Here is a 17409-nt window from a genome sequence, read left to right as displayed (position 1 = left end):
ACACAGCACAGAATCACAGTTGACACACAATTGCTAGAGCCCACCTATAAGGTGGGTGAGAAAAAGGGCCTGTCACTGTTATTTGTCACTGAGATTTTCAGGTTGTTTATTACACAGGGTAACCTAGAGAAAACTAATACAGTAAGCAAAACAGACTGGGTGGCAACGTTTGAGGAGGTTACAATCTGTAGAATGCCTATTACATGTATCATTTATATCATTCAAATTATCGTTTCCTGTGAAATGTCTTGTTTTCTAATAGTTTTCTGTGCACATGTCTGGCTTTGAATATAAGATGAGGCCCTTTACCTTACTGAATAATTGTGTGTACTTTGAACCATTAGTAAACAATGTGGGGAAGGATTTCTAGAAGTCACACAGCTTTCTTATCCTATTTACATCTTTTTGGTCTTAGAATGACCAGAAACACAAGAAGATAAATCAGAGTTGAAAAAAAAAGTTAAATACTAATGTTTTGGCAAAACCCTCCCCAGATGACGATTTCCTTAAATGAATATTTTGGGCATAATGAGAAAAAAATAAAGTCATTACATTTACAAAATAGCAGGAACTATTTGTAAATCATTAGTATGTTCAAGGAAGTTGCCTGTGAGTAATTAATTTTACAGCTGGGCAAAGATATTTCCAAGTGACATTTAAATATCAATAGACAAAAGAAATAATGAAGTTCTATGACGAAAAATGTCCTTTCATGTCTAAATTGTCTTAATGATGTAAAAAGTTTAAAAAACTCATTTGTAGGGGTGTCTGGGTGGCACAGTTGGTTGAGCGCCTGACTCTTGGATTCGGCTCATGTCTTGATCTCAGGGTCGTGGGATGGAGCCCTGCGTGGGCTCTGTGCTGAGTGTGGAGTCCGCCTAAGATTCTCTCTCCCTCCCTCTCTGCCCCTCCCGCCTGCACTCTCTCTCTAAAATAAATAAATACATCTTTAAAAAAGACTCATTTGTAAAACAAAGTTCATGGTGTTCAAATATTTCACTTTCAGACATACATAAACAAAATCAGAGAAATGATATTAAAGGGACTAAAGATGTTAGATGTTCATTCTCAAGTCTGAACAAAGCACTTTAAAAGTTTTTTGACTTTAAAATCTCTTCCTTATTAATGAATTTTAGTAATTACCGGTCTTTTCTTGTACAAAAGATATGACAGATGCAAAATGTTGACACCCAGGAACACAGAGTTCCAGATCATGATATCCAAGGCACATCGGTAGAGAGTGGCCCAGACAATATAAAGGGTGCATCCTGTTGAATAACAAAGTCAATGTGTTAGATGTCTGGAATAGCGTCAGCATATAGCTTAATAAATTTGTTATTCTCTGTATATATATTAAAAAAACCCCAAACACATTTTAGAAATACTTAAGCCAGGGGCACCTATGTGGCTCAGTTGATTAAGCGTCAGACTCTTGATTTTGGCTCAGGCCAAAAACCCCCCACTCCCCTCCCCCACTCCTGCACTTCCCCCCCCCCCCAACCCCAGCACCCCATAGAACTTGATTGGGATTCTCTCTCTCTCTCCCTCTGCCCCTCCCCCTGCTTGTGCAAGTGCACTCTCTCTCTCTCTTTAAAAAAAAAAAAAAATACCTAAGCCAAACATCACATTAAGTTCCATTTTGTTTTTTGTCTTATTACCACAAAAGAAAAATGTGCTTTGTTGCAGAAAATTTATATAGAAAATATTTTTTAAAGGGGAAAAAAACCTACCACTTAGAGAAAACCACTGTTGATATTTAATACTTCCTTACTGTCTTGATGTATTTTTACCTGATGGCAAACCTACAGTATATAAAAATTTTAAAACCCACTTGTACTTATTTTACTTATTGTGGTAATTTCCCTATTTTGTTAAAATTCTTCATATACATAGTTTTTAATGACTGTAACTGATTAAGCCCTAATTTAACCATTTCCCAACTGGTAAACAGATGAGATTTTTTTGGGTGTAAATTTTTGATACATCGCCAAGACATCTTTATACATTAAGAATTAATGTTTTTCTGACTATTTCCTTAGGGTGGATTACCTGACAGTAAGTGAAGGAAATGAACTTTATAGCTTTGATGAGACTGAAGAATTGTTTCCCAAAGGTATATAGATTATTTGTAATCCTACTAGTTGGGAATGCCACTATCAAGTTGTTAATATTACAAAATTTGAAAAGTCTTAATTTGATACTGAGGAATTATGTGTTTTATTTTGCATTTCCATGATTATTGGTGAACCCAAATATTTTACCAAAATTTTCTAGCCATCTGAATTTTTCATTTGATGATTTTCCACTCACCTATGGAAATCTTGCTTTTTATCAATTCTCTCACTTTAGGAAAAATATCCCAGTTCTTTTTGATCCATTTTTGGTGGGAGAGTCAATATACATTTTTAATTTAAAATAAAATTATCAATATGATACAAATATATCAACAACATACATGCACATAAAAGCTAACCTCCCACATTAAAAAGTTATCCATTTGCAATTTTTATTTCATCAGAATGATCTGGGGCATCTGAGCAGACCAAAATGTAAAACTTTAGAAGTTTTTAAAATAATATTTCATAGCAAATTCTTTTGAATTTTAAAATAGTATTACTTAAAGAAGACAGGGGAAAAATAATGCTTCAACTGACTGGGAACATGAGGACATGAATTATAGCCCTGGTTTGGCCACATTCTGTCCGTCTTAATTTTGGATGAGTCATTTAACTTCTCCAGGTTTCTTCTTGGTCGGATTAGATGATCTCCTTGGTCTGTCCTACCTCTAAAACTGTGTCTTAAAATTTATAATTAGCAGCGTGCCTGGGTGGCTCAGTCGGTTAGGCATCTGCCTTTGGCTCAGGTCATGATCCTGGCACCTGGGATCAAGCCCTGCCTTGAGCTCCCTGCTCAACGGGGAGTCGCTTCTCCCTCTGTCTCTGCCCCTCCCCCACCCCTGCTCCTGTGCGTGCCCCCACTCTCTCTCTTTCAAATAAATAAATAAAATCTTGAAAAATTTATAATTAGCCTTTGCCTTTTTATAGGGTGTGGGTTTGTCTTGTTTTTCATTCAACACTGTCATGCCTGCTGCAATCCCTACCTGCCTCAGAGGTAACACAGAAGTCCCACAAGCTGCCTTCTATCTTCCCTTCCAGCCTCTTCCTATTCTATCTATCTACTTATCTATCTACTGTTTATTCATTTTGAGTATAGTTGATGCATAATGTTACATTAGTTTCAGGTGGACAACATAGTGATTCAATATCTCAATACATTATGCTCTGCTCACCACCAGCGTGGCTACAGTCTGTCACCACACAACACTATTATAGTATCACTGGCTATATTCCCTACGCTGTGCCTTTTATTCCCATAACTTATTCATTCCATAACTGGAAGCCTGTCTCTCACTTCCAGGCTTCACTTTGCACATTCCTTGTCATTTTTCATGTGTTTCAGACATAATGGGTCACTCTTCATTCTCCCTCAATATGCCGAATTTCCCTCTCCTCCGTGCCTTTCACCTGGATACACACACACTCACACGCAGAGAAGCCCTTCCAAAAGCCAGCTCCAGTGTCATCTCCTCAGTGTGACCCTGCTCGGCCTTCCTGCTGAGCCTATCACCCTCTCTCTTTCTCCCTGGCCCTGGGCGCACACCTGCATCACAGCATCCGACACCGCACGCATGACTGCCCATCTGTTTCTCTCCAGCCCCCCCAAAGTATCTTTTTCAAAGATGGACACTGCCTTCTTCAGTCTTTGCCTGACAAATTATAGGTGCTCAAAAATGCACCTGAATAAATAAATCACCAAAGAAACAATCACATAGAGCGTAATTTGTCAAGAATCAGCGGCTAAAATAATTCATTCAATTGTTTTGGCATTTTGATGTGAATCAAGTTAACCTGCTTCATCAGGATTACTGGAGCCCTCAAAAAAGTTTTATTTGAACTATGGTGTCTGGGAAATTACTTTTGTTCCCAGTGTTGCATTATAGGCCATAAGAAATGCCTATTTAAATAATAGTGGTTAAGACTGGATAGTACTTACTATGTGCCAGGCACTATTAGAAGTCAAATATCATACATACACATGTGCGCACACACACACACACACACACACACACACACACACTCATTTAATTCTTACAACAACCCTAGGAGGTGGTATTATTTTAACCCTTATTTGACACGTGGGAAAACTAAGGGGTAGAAAGGTTCGATCCCCTGCCCCAGTGACACAGTTAGCAAGTGGTGGAACCAGGATTTGGATCACACACTCCTACATACAAATGGAGTTTTTGATATCTGGAAAATCTAAACAATATAGAAAACACACACAGTCATGGGGCGCCTGGTTGGCTCAGTCATTAAGCATCTGCCTTTGGCTCAGGTCATGGTCCCAGGGTCCTGGGATCGAGCCCCGCATCAGGCTCCCTGCTCGGTGGGAAGCCTGCTTCTCTCTCTCCCACTTACCCTGCTTGTGTTCTCTCTCTGGCTGTCTCTCTGTGTCAAATAAATAACTAAAATCTTTAAAAAAAAAAAAAAGAAAACACACACAGTCTTCTCTAAAATAAATAAGGGCATGTAAAGGCCTACGTTGCAAGTTACCTGATATATGTACTGCTAATTTGCCGACAGAGACCTATATTTTTGGTATGCTATAGACCTGACAAGAAATGCCCTGAAGCCCCCAACACAAAGCCTATCTGATGCCAGTTCCAGAGAAGTTACAAACGTCTTGATTAGGTAGGTATTCTTACCTATAGTTAACATTCCCCTAAGGAGTATCATATGAAGGTGAAGAGTAGTTGGAATAACCAACCCAATTGTGAAAAAAATATTTGCTACATGAAAAACTAGGTGATGTATCTCTCTCCAGTTTTGACATGTGGTCTCATTGGAAGGCACAGGTATGATACTTTCTAACTCGGGTGTAAAATCTATTGCAGTTGATTCTGTCAATGGGCTGGACTCGGTATAATTCATCTTGAAAATCCCTGTAAAAACAAAGAAACAAGAGGACAATCATAAAAATGGCAGCTGTATCTTACTACCCCTATAGGCATTGTATCAAAATGATTTCTGTGAACTAAATGTTGGTAGATAGACTTTTCTGGTGCTTATGAATTGGACCCGGGTTTGAACCCTACCAGTCACATATTAAGTGTTATTATCTGTTAAATGATGACAGTAATACCTCATTTGACTTTCTAATGAAATATATAAAATATTTAGCATAGTGCACAACTATTCACTGATATATATATCTGCAAATAAACGTACATGGTGGGGGAAAGAGGAACGAGAAATTAACTAGTCTAAAAGACAATCACCAATGTTCATAAACCACAGCAATTACAGTCTTCCATCACATTCTCACTATGACACTGAATCCAAACACAGAAAAAAGGATTGGAAAAACTGATTTTTTAAGTACTTTCAAAAAAATTAACCCTCTCATATTTACTATTTGAAGGCTTAGGATATTTAGAAGGCTCTATTTATATACTGTCATTAAATCATTGTATCATATGTATATACATTCTATATTATCATATATACACATAATAAATACATTACTAATCATTTATATATACACAGAGAGATACAAAATTTACTCTTCCTTCCATTATCCAATTTAAATCTCTACTTTCTTTCCCATAAAAACTCTACTAGGTAGCATGTTACGAATTAAAAAGTAGTAAACTTGTGGTTTACTTATATGTAGGAGAGGTAATGAATATACATTCAACTATTTAATATTAAAATCTGTAGCAAATACATTTCAAAGAGTACACATTTTGCACATGCTTACCTAAACCTTAACACAAAGTGGCACCATTTCCTAACTAAATTACCTGTCCTCTACCTCTGGTTCTTAAAAAACTCTTTCTATTATTAATTATACAAATTGGTCTCTGACAAAAAAAAACCATGTAGGTTTACAGATTATATGAATTATTCCATTTCAGAAAAAGAATTCCAAATGGGGACCAAAAAAATCTTTAAATTTAATCTAATAATATGTCTTTCCATAATAAGGTCACACAATTAACCTTATTTTTCCATTCATTTTTTTTCATCATATCAAAGTAAAGGTTTTAGGTGGTAGAATAATTGGTACAGATTGGGCATTTTGAAAGGATGTTATTAGACAAATCTGAAAGAATTCTATATCTCTTAAGATGATAAAAAAAAAGGTCCATGCATTACAAACTATGAATGAAATGATTGAGTCAATTAAATATCTCTTCATATAATTCTGAAATAGTTCATAAAGATAAATAGTTGACTTAGATATTGATTTTCTGCAAAAAGGAAAGAAACTACATAAATTCAACCACTTTCCAAATGTTTAAATCAATAAAAATATAAGCCTATTGGGGTGAGAGATATCATTATTTGAATAATTCCATTTATAAAGTTTGCTTTCAAGGACCAAATGAGAATTAATCCTATAATTTCTGCAGGAGGGTGAATGATATTCAAGGTCCTCTATCACTCACAAACTAGTGTCAATGTCAGCTTATGCATTAGCATTACCTAAACTAATAATAACTACATTTCTATGGCACTTTAGAATATGCTTCTACTTCCATTGTCCTATTTGCTTTTCTAACTATCCTGTGTTCTCTATGAGGCAGAGGTGATGTCATATTCATCTATGTATACCCAAGGCCTAGACTCTGCAGAGAATGCCAGAGGTGAAAGCCATACAGAAGGGACACAGACATGACAAACATTTTTAGAAATCACTTCAGTCTCTCCAAACCTCAGTAGTAAAGACAGGAAAGTGCCCAGCGTTGCTGGGACTAAGAAAGTCAAGTTCTATACCAAAAGCCCTGGGGAGCCACATAAGTTAAGGAAAGTCACTTCCGCTCCTTGGGTGGGCTTCTTCCCGGGAATAGAGGTAGCTGGACTAGATGGTCTTTGAAACCCCTTCAAGTTTTAATAGCTTGAGGCTCTAATACACATTTATATAATAAGTTAGTCAATACATATTCCCCTTCATATCCACCCAGTTACACCTGTATTACCAACTAATCCACTCTAGCTCAATTTCAGGCTTTTAAAAGTTCTTCAAGTGGCACTAAAGGTACCAACTTCTGCTCCAAGAGAAATGATAGGAAAACTACGATCTACTGACACAAAAACCAGGGAAATAGCAATAGGAATTTTTTTTTAATTTTATTTATTTATTTGACAGAGAAACACAGTGAGAGAGGGAACACAAGCAGGGGGAGTGGGAGAGGAAGAAGCAGGCTCCCCGCCGAGCAGGGAGCCCGATGTGGGGCTCGATCCCAGGATCCTGGGATCATGACCTGAGCCGAAAGTAGACGCTTAACGACTGAGCCACCCAGGAGCCCCAGCAATAGGAATTTTTAAAAGGTGGGATCATCCTACAACATATTGATGCACCACATCTTATTAAAGATATAGGTATTTATATACCTATTTTATTTTCTATATGTATTACAGCTTGTAGAATAGCTAACATTGTATAATACATTTATTATATAATTTGTTATTTATTTGTATATCTATTATTTATCTATGTGTATTTATCTCTATGTCAATTTTGAAATGCCAGTTACCTATTGTCAATTATATTGACTGGATTTTACTAGTTTCGGCTCCCTTTGATCACTTTTAATGGATTTAAGTCGTTTACACTGAACTATCCTTATATCCACAATGAGTCTAAGGAGGACGGCTAGACTGAAAAACTGGTAAACGTTCAGGTTAATTTTGACTGAATCAAGAGAAATTTTCTTTCTCCTATTAGTTCTTCAGAGTCTAATTCCTTTAATTACCTGCTCTGGTAAAGTCCTGTTTATCTATCCCTTTCCAAATAGGTGTCTGTAGGATTAAATAGCTACATGGTGAAACTAACATTAACCCTTCATCAAACTACAAAAATGAAAAGGCAGCAATGAGCAAAAGTCGTGCTGGCAGACTTGATTCATTCTGCAAATCGAACTGAACCTTTGTACATCCGCGGAATGGCAAAGGGTATTACGTTGCCAAGAGTCTTTTCGCACTTATTCTTGCTTCAAAGCAAGCAGTTTCTGGGACGTGTCTGGCCTACAACACGTTTCCCAATGCCTCAGAAACCAGGGCGCGGGCGGGTAGCGAGGTTCACGGGTTCCCCAGCCATCGGTTCTCCCCAGGGAACCCGCTCACCTCGCTCTTTAAAGGAGAATCAGTGTCTACTGTTCCTCTTGACTCGAACGCTCGGGCCCCGAGGGGTGTGCAATGAGCGCCGTGCCCGACCTGGCAATCCCAGCGCCGGGCCGGGGCAGGCCACACAGTGCGCCCGGCTGCGCGCAGCCTCAGCAGGAGACCCGGCGGCCCTATAGCGGGCGAGGAGGAGCCTTTAGTGGGTTAGGGGCCGGGAGCCCCGGGCGTCCAGCCGGAGGAGGAGATGCCGAGCTCACCAATGGCTTGCTCGAGGCAGAGCGCGGGAACCGGCACCCGAGGGGGCTGGAGCGCCCGGGGACCGCTGGCGCTGCCAGACCCGTGTTGCAACAGCTGACACCTGAGGGTCTGTGGCGGTGGACCCCAGACGCGGGAGAAAGGCGGTTTCCAAGAACAGGGAACCCCGCGAGGGCTCGACCAGGGAGGAGAGGGCACGGCTCCCGGCGGCCCGGGCGCGGAGAACCCGCAGCAGCCTCGGGGGCTGACAAAGTTGTTCCCAGCGGAGCAGCGGTCCAACTTTGCTTCCCGATTTAGCCCCGGGAGCCTGAGGCTGCAAATAGCCGGGCGCGCGGGGGGAGCCGCCGGCAGCTACGCCTCCCGCTCCTTACCTGGCTTGTCCCTGGCACCGAACCTGGGCGGTGCTGGCCAAAGTTTGGGGAGACAGAGGCAGGGCGCGGGGACAGCGACGCGGCGGCTCGACGGGCGGCCGAGGCGAAACCCTCAGCGGATCGCGGGTCCGGAGCCTCCTTGGCTAGTGCCGGGTCCCCGCGCCGGCAGCGGCTTTGACTAAAATAGGCATCGCGACGGTGGCTGCCCGGGCTGGGGCTGCACCGCGCAGGCGCCCGCCGCCCCGGCGCCCCCCGGCGGGCGGAGCCCGGGGCCTCGGCCTGACTCCCCGCCCGGCTGCTCCAGCTCCCCCGCCGCGTCTGCACCACCGTGATCAGTTTGAAACACCCGCTTTTTTCTTTCCCCGTTTTCTCTCTACTTCTCGATTCTGTCCTTGTTTGGGCATCCGTGGGGGCGGGGGGGGGGGGGCGGGCAACATCTTAGGACCAGCGGCGTTGGTGGCTCATCTCCATGGGGATAACTCCAGCAGTAGGATCCCAGCAGGGAGATAAAGCAGGATAAAAATGAGAACTAGAATTTCATTCCCCTCAAAGTCGGACGACCCACTTGCATAACTCCTTTCTGGGACACTCGCTCGCATCTCAGCACCAGCAGGAAGGGCCAGGAGAGCGCGCAACTCAGCTTCCGAGCCTTGCGGCGGAGGCTGGCAGGTTGGCTCACACTGACGCAGGACACCGTCCTCGGGAACCCGGCTAGGGGTCGGCACAAGCCACCCAAGCCAGCCCTGTTGCTGCGGGGGCCACGCGGGAGAGACTTTTGACACAAGCCACTGTTTGTTTTCAAAGAAGGAGGGTACTTATCCGAAATGTGCATTCCCGTGGCGGTTCAGGGCCCTCCACTTAAAGCGAAGCTCCACCAGAAATTGCCAAGTGAATTTGGTAGATTTGGGACCATAAGTTGGAAAACAAGATATGAAAGTATGCTCCAATCAATCTTTACTATTCATTGAGGACACCTATTTTGGGTAAGAAATGCAGGGCAAATTAATGAAGAGTTGGCATGGGCGGAAGGGTTGGAGGACAAAAGAGGAAGGAGGTTAGATGGATATTCAGTTTCCACTCGAAATGTCCCATTGTGGGATACAATTTGTGCCGAATATTAGAGTATGAGGTCGATTGTGCGTGCCAAACATGATCTAAACATGAAAAAGACAACAGGTACATTTATCAGGTAGGTACCTAGAAGTGCACACTCGCCAAATCCCTCCAGGGAAGGGGCAGGGCCACACAGTGTTCAAGAACATGGGGCCTAGTGCTGGACAGGCTGGGTTTGAAACCGGTCTCGGCCACCAGCTATCTGTGTGACCTTGGAAAGTTACTTAGCTTTTCTGTGCTTCGGTTTCCTCTTTTGTACCATGGGGATGATGATGATAACGATCATGATTGCACCTATGTCTCATAGGAGTGTTTTGAGGACTAAATGATTTAATATATGTAAAAGGCTTAGAATGGGATGTGGTACATAGTAAGTTCTATGTATATGAATATACATTATACTGATAAGCTCCTTCTCTAACATGTTTGAAATTTGTTATAACTAAACAAGGTTAATTTTCAGGGCTACTTCTTCAGAGTCTGTTTCTTTCTAGGTGCTCTGCCAGCCAATTGGTAGCTACCACTAAATACATTTTAAGATGTAGGTACAATAATAAATGTGCACAAAGATTATGCATGGATATGCATTGGAGAATAGCTTATAATAAAGAACAGTGGAAATAAGCTAAATTCTAACCATAGGGGACTAAGTAAACTATAGAACATCCAAACAATCTTGTTCTAAGCAGCCAAAAAAAAAAAAAAAGCTGTAGAGGGGCTCCTAGCTGGCTCAGTCAGTAGAGCCTGCCATTCTAAATCTTGGGATCGAGAGTTAGAACCCCATGTTGAGCCTGGAGTCTACTTACAAAAATGTTTTGTAGGAATATTAGAAATATAATAATGTGAATTTATTATATAGAACAGAGGTTGGTAAACTGGGCTATAAAGGCCCAGCCCACTGTCCATTTTTGTACAGCCCAAGAGCTAATATGACTTTTACATTTTTTATCAGTCGAAAAAAAGCAAAAGAAGAAGAATATGTCATGACGTGTGAAAATTATATGAAATTCAAACTCAGTGTCCACTGAGTTTAATAGGAACCCAGCCATACTCACTCTCTTATGACTGCTTTCGTGCCACAAAGGTAGGGTGGAGGAGTTCCACCAGAAACCATAAGCCCAGTAAGGGCTAAAATAGTTACTTTCTAGTTCTTTCCTCTTGTCCCCTGATACAGAGTATACTTTTGTGCTAGGCACTGTTATAAGTGGTTTAGATATATTAAGCCATTGAATCCCCATAATGGACCCTATGAAGAAATAGTTACTACTGTCATCACCATTTTATAGATGGGAAACTGAGGACACAGAGAGGCGGAGCGGTCTGCTCCAGGTCACACAGCCACAGAGCTGATCCAGGACGTGAACCAGGCAATTCTAGTTCCAGAGCTTGCACCTTTGTCCACTACCTACAAGTTTCTGCTACCTTCTCTTTCTAGCTACACTGCTTCCCATGGAAAGATGTTAAGTAGAAAAAGGCAAGTTACAAGAGTGTGTAGAATATTAGAAACCATCCATGATGATAAGCTCTAAAATGCGTACCTTCCTTACCTCAGAGTGGTGAGGTTGTAAATGATTTTTCTTTTTTTTCTCCTTTCTTCCCTTCCTTTCTTCCTCTCCCCTTCTTCCAACTCCTCCCACTCCTCCTCCTGCTTCTCCTTCTGTTAAATTTTCTACAATGATTATATGTTACTTTTATAGTAATTTAAAAACATATTTATTAAAACAGTAGAGCCCAGATTCTGGCTTTTGCAGATGGGAAGGCCAGACTCCAGAGGCATGGTTACGGAGTCAGCAGTTGTAGGACACACTCATTCCTTACCTAGCAGAATAAGATGCCTGTAAGGCCTATAAATCATATAAAGATTGTATATTTTTATGAAAAGAGTAGTGGAGTCAAAATCCTAAGACTTGAGAACTGGCATTTGATAGAGTCTGTGTTTTCTCTGAGTCTGCGTTTCATAGAAAGAGGAGACTGAACAAAACCTAAAAGCCTCACTATAATGCATCTTAGGATTAAAACATAATTTTATATGTAAGTTTCTTATCACTGACATATGAATAATAGCTCTATAAAATTTAAAATGAGAATTCGAGGAGCGCCTGGGTGGCTCAGTTGTTAAGCGTCTGCCTTTGGCTCAGGTCATGATCCCAGGGTCCTGGGGTCGAGCCCCACATCGGGCTCCCTGCTCTGCAGGAAGCCTGCTTCTCCCTCTCCCACTCCCCCTGCTTGTGTTCCCTCTCTCACTGTCTCTCTCTCTGTCAAAAAATAAATAAAATCTTAAAAAAAATTAAAAATAAAATTAAAAAAAACCTCTGGCTCACGTAGCTTAAATTGACATAATTATTTCTACCTTTCTCTATGGGCACCCTAGACTGCTTTTACTATTTGGACAAAGCCTCAATGAGATTTCAAAGTTCAGATAGAATAAGTTTTGTGAAAATGAAACAAGACCTCAGGGAGTCACTGGTTTTAAAAGTATGTAGCATTATCTTTCATATCTATATCTGCCCATGGTTGACATCAGTGTAGACTTTCTTATTTTATGGAGACGATAGCTGCTTCTGGAATGGTCTCAAGGCAGACAGTTCTGATCAAACATGGATTGTTAAACAATGATTTAATTAGACTTTTTCTATACCTAAGTTCCTCTCGTTAAATGTTTCATCAAATTTTTCATTGACCAGTTTCACAACCAACCTCATTGACTTTTTAAATTTCTTTTCCTTTTTTAAAAAAATTAATAAAAGGGGCCACCTGGGTGGCTCAGTTGGTTAAGCATCCAACCCTTGGTTTCGGCTCAGGTCATGATCTCAGGGTGGTGAGATCCAGCCCCATGTCGGGCTCTGCACTGAGCATGGTGTCCGCTTGAGGATTCTTTCCCCCTCCTTCTCCCTCACCTTCCGCTCTTCTCCCCACTGGCATGCACATGTTCTCTCTCTCTCTCTCAAATAAATAAACAAAATCTTTTTAAAATTTTTAGAAGATTAAATATTAATAAAAAAACATTAAAAAATTAATAGGCTTTGTTTTGTTAGAGCAGTTTTAGGTTTGCCAATGATTGAACAGATGATATAGAAAGTTTCTATATACCCCTCTCTCCCTGGCTCACAGTTTCTCCTGTATTAAGATCTTGCATTAGCGTGATACATTTGTCACAATGGAGAACCAGTATTGATACATTATTATTAACAAATTTACATTAGGGTTCAGCATTGTATTGTATAGTCCTATGGGTTTTGCCAAATGTATAATGTTGTGTATCCTCCTGTGACACAATAAGAAATATATATTTGGTGTTTTTTTCCTAGTTCCTGACACACAGCTTCTAAAACCTTTATAATTTCCTTAGTGATGGGGTGCTAGGGCATCTTTTTTTCTAATACTTAGTGTTTGACCCTCAATGCCTGACATGGCACTCCTAAAGCCTTTGTGATTTCCTGTGTGATGGGGATGATAGAAGCATTGTACACAGAGCTCCTAGTCCCCTTGGAATTTCCTGGGTGAGAAGAACATTTTTTGCTCTAATGAGATGACTCTGGGTGGGCTCCTGGATAGTTTCTGGATGGGGTCTGGTCACCAGAAAGACCCAAGCCATGATTAGAAACTTGAAACTTCCAGCCCCACCCTCCATCTACTGGGGAGGGGAGAGGGGCTGGAGACTGAATGAATAATTGATCTTGCCTACATGATGAAGTCTCCATAAAAATCCCTAAACTAAGGGGTTCGGAGAGCTTCCAGGTTGGTGAGCACATCCATATACTGGGAAGGTGGCACACCCCAATTCCACAGGGACAGAAGCTCCTGCATTCAGGAACCTTCTGGACCTTGCCCTGTGTACCTCCTTATCTGGCTGTTCATTTGTATCCTTCATTATATCCTTTATAACATACCAGTAAATGTGTTTCCCTGTGTTCCGTGAATCATTATAGCAAATTATCAAACCTGAGGGCAAGGTGGGGGAACCCCAATTTATAGCCAAGTCAGACAGAAGTGTGACCCTGGGGACCCACTACTTGTGATTGGCCTCTGAAGTAAAGAGGTACTCTTGTGGAACTGAGACCTAACTTGCGGGGTCTGCACGAACTCTGGGTAGTTAGTGTCAGAATGGAATTGTAGGACACCCATTTGGTGTCTGGAGAGTTGGAGAACTGGTTACTGTGGGAACTCTCCCCACCCCCGACTCCATTTGGTGTCTAGTGTAGTGAGGAGAGGAAATAGAGTTTTCCTTTAGTAATGTCACGTACCCACTATTATAGTATCATACCAAATAGTTTAACTGCCCTAAAAAATCCCTTGTGCTCCATCTATTCATCTTTCTTTCCTCCCCTCCCTAACTCCTGGCAACCATGGATATTTTTTACTGTCTCCATATTTTGCCTTTTCCAAACTTGTCATATAATTGGCATCATATAGAATATTGACTTTTCAGACTGGCTTCTTTCACTAAGATATATGCATTTAAGTTTCCTCAATTTTTTTTTTTTTGAGTCTTAATAGCTCACTTTTAAAGTCACTGAATAATATTCCATAAGATGGATGTACCGCAGTTTGTTTATCCATTCACCATTTTATGAACATCTTGCTTTTTCCCAGTGTGTGGCAATTATGAATAAATCTGCTATAAACATTTGTATGCAGGTTGGGAAAATACCAAGGACTGCAATTGTTAGATTGCGTAGTAAGACTATGCTAGTTTGGTAAGAAACTGCCAAACTGCCTTCCAAAATGGCTGTACCATTTTCCATGCCCACAAACAATGAGTGAGAGTTCCTATTATTTCACATTCTTGCTAGCATTTGGTATTATGAAATTTTTTTTTTAGTCATTTTAATGGGTATTTTGCTTTTTAAACTGACTCAGTTGGTTAATTTATTCAAAATAACTAAACAGGTTATACACTGAACAGGTATTTATATCTTGGCTAAATAAAAAATGAGAAACATCTCAAAGCAAAGGGATGTGATCTTTCATATTACTGTTGTGTCCCAAAGCCCACAGTCTTAAAAAAAATAGTTAAAACAGTGTCTATCTAAACAATATCTGTTTCTAAATTCATGGAGAAGCTCCATAAAAAATGTTGGCTTACCATTGATTCATTTAAAAATGAGCTTTTACCAAAGGGTAAAACTCCTAAATGAAAAGTGACCCAGAACTTTAAGAAGACAGTGAATTATGAAGGCAGTCAAAGGAGTAGGGGGAGGGTTTGGAATTAGCAGATCAATTTGAACCATGGTTTTATATTTAAAAAGCTGGGTGAATTCCAATCATTTATTAATCTTTTCTGAGCTTCAATTACTTGTCTATAAAACCAGGATAATAATTCGTAGTTGACAGGATTATCTTAACGTTTAGAGACCATGTTTTTAAAAAATGTCTGGCATCAAGTTTTTGGTACGTTAATTGGACATTTTTTCTATCCCCCTTACAGTGCTCTGCCCATGGTATGTAATCAATAAAAATTATTAGAATTTCAATCATCAAAATTCCCTAGTCTGTTGAACCAGCCTATGAACACATGAAATAGCTAAGAGGTAGTTTTATTTTTTTATGTATTTGCCCATTTTAAATAGATGGACTCTAGCAGACACAAGACTGATGTTTCAAACAAAATTTGTAAATTGTAAGACTTTGGCACATGCTAAAATTTCCAGTGGTTTGGGGTTTCCCTGGAGTAGCCAGAAATGAGATATTGGCTTCAAAAGCAAACTCATGAAATATGCAGTAGTATAGATTCTAAAAACCGGGCACTTGGCAGAGCTAAGTTACAGTAATTTACCATCTTGGGATTGGCAGAAACATGCATACAGTGACTATTATGTCAAAAACTGATAGAGGCCTGATATTCCTTCTGTCTATTCTTCCTCATGTAGCTTTCATTCTAAAACAGAAGAGTTGCATTTGTGAATTATTTGTTTTAAATATTGACAACAACAAACAAAGACCCTAGATGAAGCATGTAATAGGATTTCCTCATCTTTTAGGAAATCTTTTCAAAGAGAATGAATTTATCATAAGGAGCTAAGCATAACAGAATTATGGTTTTTTTAAAAATGTGAAAAGATGGGGCGCCTGGGTGGCTCAGTTGGTTAAGCAACTGCCTTCAGCTCAGGTCATGATCCTGGAGTCCGGGGACCGAGTCCCACATCAGGCTCCCTGCTCAGCAGGGAGTCTGCTTCTCCCTCTGACCCTCCTCCCTCTCATGCTCTCTGTCTCTCATTCTCTCTCTCTCAAATAAATAAATAAAATCTTAAAAAAAAGATTTAAAAAAATGTGAAAAGATGATCAGAGAAGTAACTCTGAATTCACAATCAATTCCCTAAGACCCCTCAAATTGGGGCCCCGGTTGGCTCCTCAAAACAAAACTGGATCCTAGGCCCAAGCAAGTACCCCCAGAAAAGCAGGTTCAAAAGTCTGGCTCCAACCACTGTGATGACCTCTCTTGTGTTTTGTCCTTTCCCTTTTGGGACTTTCTAGATATTCACAGACCCTCGAACCCTGTCTACGAATCCCCAGTTAAGCACCTCTATTTTTAGAGAAGAGAAATGCAACAACCCCGAGGAAGACAATTTCAAAGGTACTATTTTTTTTTGTAGTGTGTAAATAACTTCTTTATATGAGGCATTTGGTGGTTATAAAGGAAAAGTTGTGAATGATAGAAAAATAACTTTTGGCAATTCTTGGTAACATGTCGTCTATGGTATAGATAAGATTTTGATGGACAGTGAAGCCATGGGGTGATTTGTAATCTGTATCTGGTGAAAGCAGAACTTCATAGAGTTTCTACTGAGCAGAATCATTCTGTTATGTAATTAATCCTCAAAAAGGGCTGATCTTGTAGGTAAATGTGAGGTCTGATAATAGCCAGCCCGGTAATTGACATCAGCTAGAAACAAAAACCCAGAGCAACACATTATAAAGATGGAATAATAAAATAAAGTTGGGAATAATGACACTGCCATCAGGCATTAATTGATGTGCAAAAGCACTCAGAGTTCTCGGGAGAAAAGAATTATTTAAATGCAAATTATTATTATTACTACTACTTAAATTGTTGTAATAAATTCATGAAAATAAGACACCTCCTGAGCTTAATGCATATATAAAACCTAATAAAATATGTATGAGCCTGCCACCAGCAGTTTTATCATTTGGCATAAAAACTGGTAAACAAGATGAAATATTTTTTTAGTCCAAATCAAAGATATTCGGTACAATCTAGAACCACACAAAACGGTTGATGGTATTTGGTTTGAAAACCACCAAGACTGTCACACACTTTCCTAGGAGAACAAGGTCATGATTTGACAAGGTATGGATTTTAGAGTCATTGAGTCTCTAAAGTCTGGGAAGAATAGAAATACTTTGGGAAAGCGTATGTTCGGACAGAACACCAGTTTGGCTTCCATGCCATGTACAAAACTCTTCGTACTCAGTTGTACTGCCCACCACAACTTAGGGATTTCTTAGTATTTTTTACATCAACT

At 40.3% G+C, this 17409-nt stretch overlaps 1 protein-coding gene and 1 long non-coding RNA gene across 2 annotated transcripts in view; one reads left to right on the top strand and one right to left on the bottom strand.

The window, feature by feature from the left end:
• Window positions 1–8970, bottom strand: part of POPDC1 (popeye domain cAMP effector 1) — a 33574-nt gene extending 24604 nt beyond the window's left edge. The window contains exons 1-3 of the mRNA XM_078054933.1: window positions 8813–8970; window positions 4766–5002; window positions 1144–1268 (exon numbers count right to left, since the gene is read on the bottom strand). Coding sequence (XP_077911059.1) covers window positions 1144–1268; window positions 4766–4991 — 351 coding nt within the window. The 5' untranslated portion in view covers window positions 4992–5002; window positions 8813–8970. The remainder of the gene's footprint in view (window positions 1–1143; window positions 1269–4765; window positions 5003–8812) is intronic.
• A 335-nt stretch (window positions 8971–9305) lies between these two features.
• Window positions 9306–17409, top strand: part of LOC118538059 (uncharacterized) — a 22966-nt gene continuing 14862 nt past the window's right edge. Inside the window, exons 1-2 of the long non-coding RNA XR_004918423.2 lie at window positions 9306–9795; window positions 16400–16499. This is a non-coding gene — a long non-coding RNA (uncharacterized LOC118538059). The remainder of the gene's footprint in view (window positions 9796–16399; window positions 16500–17409) is intronic.

The sequence above is a fragment of the Halichoerus grypus genome, chromosome 9 (genome assembly GCF_964656455.1).
Source record: "Halichoerus grypus chromosome 9, mHalGry1.hap1.1, whole genome shotgun sequence".
Lineage (NCBI taxonomy): Eukaryota > Metazoa > Chordata > Mammalia > Carnivora > Phocidae > Halichoerus > Halichoerus grypus.
Note: the sequence above shows the minus strand (reverse complement) of the source record. Positions and strands in the feature narration are given on the sequence as shown.